This window comes from Geospiza fortis, unplaced genomic scaffold (assembly GCF_000277835.1).
Source record: "Geospiza fortis unplaced genomic scaffold, GeoFor_1.0 scaffold359, whole genome shotgun sequence".
Lineage (NCBI taxonomy): Eukaryota > Metazoa > Chordata > Aves > Passeriformes > Thraupidae > Geospiza > Geospiza fortis.
Window position 1 is genome coordinate 536,456 of NW_005054519.1, and position 5,431 is coordinate 541,886.

The following is a 5,431-nucleotide window of genomic DNA, read 5'->3' on the forward strand; positions in this document are numbered from 1 at the left end:
GGTTGGTTTGTACTGTGGGTACTGTGGGCCATGCCGTTGGCCAGGCTGTGCCATTGGCTGGGCCGTACCACAGACCGTGCCACGGGCCAGGCCGCACCATAGGCCAGGTCATGCCATGAGCCGGGCCGTACCTCTGGCTGTGCCGCAGGCCAGGCCATGCAATTGGCTGGGCCGTACCACAGACCGTGCCATGGGCCAGGCTGTACCACAGACCATGCTGTGAGCACCCACCGAGCAGCAGGATGATACAGGCCAGGATGGCGATGAGGGCGCCCATGCTGAGCCCGATGGGCAGCACGTAGGCCTCGGCGTTGCAGGACTGCACGGTGCCATCGCTGCTGCAGCCACACACACGGATGGTCAGCGTGCCCGTGCTGCTCATGGGTGGCGTGCCGCTGTCGCTGATGACGATGGGCAGCAGGTACACCTCCTGCTTCTGCCGGCTGAAGCCGCTGTGCTTGGCCAGGATGCTCAGGGTGTTATCTGCAAGGCAAAATTTTCAAGCTGCATCAAGGGAAATTTAGGCTGGAAATTAGGAAAAAGTTTTTCACAGAAAGAGTGATAAAGTTCTGGAATGGCCTGCGGGGAGGTGGTGGAGTCAGCATCCCTGGATGTGTTAAAAAAAGACTGGATGTGGCACTGGGTGCCAGGGTTTAGTTGAGGTGTTAGGGCTGGGTTGGACTCGATGATCTTGAAGGTCTCTTCCAACTTAGTCATTCTGTGAAATCTGTGAAAATGGCAGCATCTCAACACACAGCTCTTCCTCAGTGCCCTCAGGAACCTCAGCGCAGACATTCCGTGATCTCCTTGTGCCAGCAGCACGTGGCACAGAAATGCCTCCCCTTTCTGTCCAGCTGCCTCAAGAAGCGCAATATATGCATTTTCTTGTGTCACATGGTAAGAAGGTCATGATCCCTTATTTCTCCTCTGCATACAGCACTACAGATATCTTCCCATCACGATTCACTACTTTTTTTTTCCCCAAGTCAACAGTCATAAAAATCCAGCCAGTAAAACAAGAGAGAAATGAGATGTTAAAGAAACCCAGACTTAAAGCTTATTCACCAATTAACACAAATCTTCCTTGCCTTACAACCACAAACTACACATTTTCCACTGCTATAAAAGATTTTTCCTTTTTATATAAAGACAAAAGAAAAGCTAAATGCATTAAAAGTGGGCCTAATTTTAAGAGATTTAAACATTTATTTGACCTCAATGAAGACAAGAGAGCAAACCAGGCTGTATCTCCCATGGAGGCAGACAGGAAATGAGTCTAGGACATCTAACCTCTGGCACACATACGCAGAAAGTTAATTTTGGAAATATAAAGAGGCATCTGACTTCATGGCATCCTACACAGCCATAGAGTTACCCAGTGAAATCTCTCAGAGTCACTCAGTTCTCAGTTCACTAAATGAATACAAGTTGACTTTTCTAAGGGTAATCATACAGATTTTAATTTGCATAGTTATAAAAATTACAGATTCTAGACAGTTATAAACACACACATATCAGATATTAATAATCTTGTATGTGTCATAGTGCTCAGGTATAAACCATGATTAGTGGTATGTCAAATATGCAGAAAATTCTGATTTCTTTATAGACTTAATTAATCTGTAACTTTTACTGTTTTATTCTGTGGAATAAAATAATAGTTTGATATTAGGAATTATACTAACAGAGTGCATGTTGACTTGCACTAGTTTGCTGTTTGTGTTTTGTTTAAAAAAAGTGATTCAGAGGAACAGAGAAGAGTAATATGTGCGTGTGTGTGTGTGTGTTGCTGTGGAATCCAATGACAATTTAAAAATAAAGCTGCACTTCTTGTTTGGAAGAAGGAGTTGAGGTTCATTTTCCTGATGCATCATGAACAAAAGAAAGCCTCTTGATATTTTATGCTCTAAAATGGCCACGTGCAATGCTAAATGTCATTCCATGGAAGGAAAGAAAACACTGGGAGTGCTCATATGACAATAGGCTTCTCTGGAAGATCAGGTCCCTTCCTATACAAACATTCTGTGATTCTATAATTTTTTATTCCTTTCACAGCAGAATCACCTACCAATCACGTTTACTTGGCCCAGAGAGGTTCTTCCTATAATTTATATTGCAGATGATGTAAGCATTTCAGCATTTTTTATAAATTTAGATTATGCAACACATGAAGGTCAATCTAAAAATTAACTCCTTCATAAAGCAGAATAAATATGGTCACTTTGCAGAACAAAAAGTATTCCTAATATTTTTTTTTCCACAGGAAACCTGAGGTTTTATCTATTCCAGTTGGAAACAGTCACATCAAAACTGATGGCACCCTGGAGCTAAATAAATAGTCTACTTCTTCCTTGTGCCCTTTTTAAAATGAAAGGAAGCATATGTGTTTACTGAAGACAAATTTCAGGTATAAGCTCTTAAGAATTCTGACAACTCAAATAGGCCCAAAGTCCCTGATGATACCCTGTGCCACATGTGCCAGTGTGCTGCAGTGGAAAGTCACGTGTGCTTGAAGGCAATAACTAACACACATTTGGAAGTGAACAAACCCTGCACTCCTCCTTGGTTGGGTGTGCCAGAGGTGTTAACACATGTGTGCAAGTTAAACCATTTCCTTCTTCTCTGCGGGGAAAAAAGGGAAAAGTTAAGTTGGGAAAATAATCCTGTAGCTCAGTTTCCCTAAATATGGGTGTGTAGAGCTTTACCAAAGTAAGAGTGACTACATGATGTGCAAAAGTTCCTTTTTTAATCTGATACCTTTCTTTTTCCCCTCAGCACTCCTCCCTGTTTTCAAATACTGGAAAATAAATTCACCTGTCTGCTGTCATTCTCCTGCAAAATTAAAAATATCCTAGCATAAGCTGCATCCTTAATCCTTTCGCTTTAACCTTTCAAAAGAGAAAATAACTATGTGGTGCTCAATTTCCAGCTCTTTCTTTGAGACAAATCCCACTCAAAGGTGTCACATCTGTAGTCCTTTATTTGGAACTCCAGAGACTTTTACAGTTCTATAGCACAGTGCTCTAAAATCTGTACTGATACAGCCTGTTCCTTCCTGTGAACCTGCTGCAGTCCTTCTCTGCCCAAGCTGGAGCACAGGATTGATTGCTGAGCCCAACAGCCCTGCACTTTACAGATATGCAAAAGAGGGAAGGCACCTGCTTTAGGAAGGAGCTAAAAAAGAGAAGCTGCACTTGTTGGGAACAGCTTCAGATCCCTTCCATCCTCCTGAGACACTCACTGCCATCCTGTCTGCTGTGAAAATTCTAATAAGACAAAACCAGAGCATAACTGAGTAAAAAAAAGGAAGTGTGCACTCCAAAGAGAAGGGGGCAGAAAAAATGAGAGGGAGGAGAGATGGAGAAAATAAAGTGCTCATCAGTGAAGCTTTGCTGAGTGTAAGAAACCACCTGGTTTATTGATTCCTGGTTGGAATTGATAACCACCATGGTTATCAATTCAAGTTCAGAAGTAACGAGAGAAAGCAAAAAAGATGCAAGATATTTGGGATATTAACTGTTAGTTAAGTGCAAAATAAGTTGCAATGGCTGGACTGTCAGAACTATTCAGAAGAGAATAACGAGAAGAGAATAACTTTCCTTTCTTACAGATGGCTTGTTTGGTTGATTTTTTGTTGTTGGTTGGGGGTTTTTTTGTTTGTTTGCTTGAATTTTGTTAGAAACCATGTTTGACTAAAAGTGAACATGTTATGCCTGGAAAGAAAAGAAACTGACAAGCAGAACATAGAAAAAGCAAACTGAAAAGACCAAATTATTTTGCCAAAGGGTGGCAAGTCCTCCATTTGACTTACGAATTTTGTTTAGCAATAAATTCTTTCCCCTTCATTGCTATGTCTTAAAATAAATATACCTTGGTGTTGCTGGAGATGTGGAAGAACAATGACTCCCTGGGTTGACATTTTAGTTGGTTCCTAGAACTTGAAGATAAATCCTGGCAGCTGATCAGCAGTAAACTCAATTTGTCTGATTTGCTTTCTCCTTTCTGGACATTCCAGAAGGAGCCTTCTCCAGGAACAACCTGGATGAATGAACTTGGCAGCAGGTGCTCAGCAGGAGAGGGGACAATCACCTTCCCTCATCTTCCCAATTAACCCACTGATCCTTTCCTACAGCACTGCTCAGGTTGTTTATTTATTCATGGTACTTTTAGCAAAACAAGGAAAAACACGTGCAGAAAACCCCAAAGCTCCCTGCTCCCAGAGCTCTGAGCTGTCTGCCACAGGCATAGAGCCACTGAGAGTGTTCCTCCAGCCAGGGAGGCACATCCAGGAGGGGTTCTGATATTCTCCATCAGAATGAGTCTCCAGGAGTTCTGTGCCCACTGTGGGGAAGGGGCTGGAGAAGTTCATGGAAATGCTGGAACCCTGTGAAATACCCTCTACTTGGTGAAGCAGCAGCCACCCAGGATTGACCAGGAGCTGCATCCTGTCCTGCAGCCTTCAGGAATGGTGTAAAATCTTAATAACTCTCACAGCATCAGTGTCAGGAACACAGCTCTGGGCATGCACAGCTACAGCTCAGAGCAGGAGCTCACTTCTGCCTTTTTTACATATAAAAATACCTGGTGGCTCAGCTCCCTGGCTGACTCTCAGTCTCTGAAATTTACAAGCAGATTCTTGAAATAACCATGAAAGGCACTGTTTTGGGAATACCGAACAAAGGATGACAATGCAGAAGGTCTTTAAATGATGTCCACTGTGGTTTCCAGACAAAGGTAGTTTGCATAACCACAGCAATTACCCCAGGGCCAAGTGCTTTCTGCACATTCCCCAGCTGTTCTCAAATCTCCCAGATCTCTTTTGAGACTCATGGATGAACTATTTTGAGAAAATGTAAATGCAATCATTTTAATACAAAGCTACTTCTGGATTTTCTGGACACAAGTGACTTTAACAGCATCAACAGCAATCAGGATGTGAAATTAGCAGGCAGGAGTCAACCCCTTTATCTCCCACTTTGTGCAAGAATGTGTCTTGCAATTTTAAGCCAGACAATAAAATAACAGAACAAAAGTAAAAATCAGAAGCAGTGAGTTTGCACTTAAGTGTCATTTTCTCTGCACACTTTATTGCAATTCTTTAATTCCCTTGCAGTCTCTAATATGCTGAGATCAGTGGAGTTCCCTGCTGTGCCACCTTACACCTACAGAATTCTGCCTTTCTTTTTTTATCCCTTTTATAATGTCCTCAGAAAGATCAAATAATTAATGGTATTAAGGACTTTGTGGTAGAAGTTGTTATCTACGCTGGATATATCACTTATGTGAAGAAGGAATTTTAATTGGAAACTCTGCAGCTGGAAACAGCAGAATGACAGAAATATACATTTGTTCCTGTTTATTAGAGCTATCATTCTGTGTACATTTTAAAATCTCAGATTCTCTGTAAAATAGAGTTCTTTGACACAAGTAG

General features: G+C 42.1%; 1 protein-coding gene across 3 annotated transcripts in view; it reads right to left on the minus strand.

The window, feature by feature from the left end:
* The window catches only part of CDH8 (cadherin 8), a 162,314-nt gene that overhangs the window by 4,528 nt on the left and 152,355 nt on the right, over positions 1–5,431 (minus strand). For all 3 annotated transcript variants that reach the window (XM_031063641.1, XM_031063640.1, XM_031063643.1), the window contains one exon: positions 232–483. In XM_031063641.1, the coding sequence (XP_030919501.1) occupies positions 232–483 (252 nt within the window). The remainder of the gene's footprint in view (positions 1–231; positions 484–5,431) is intronic.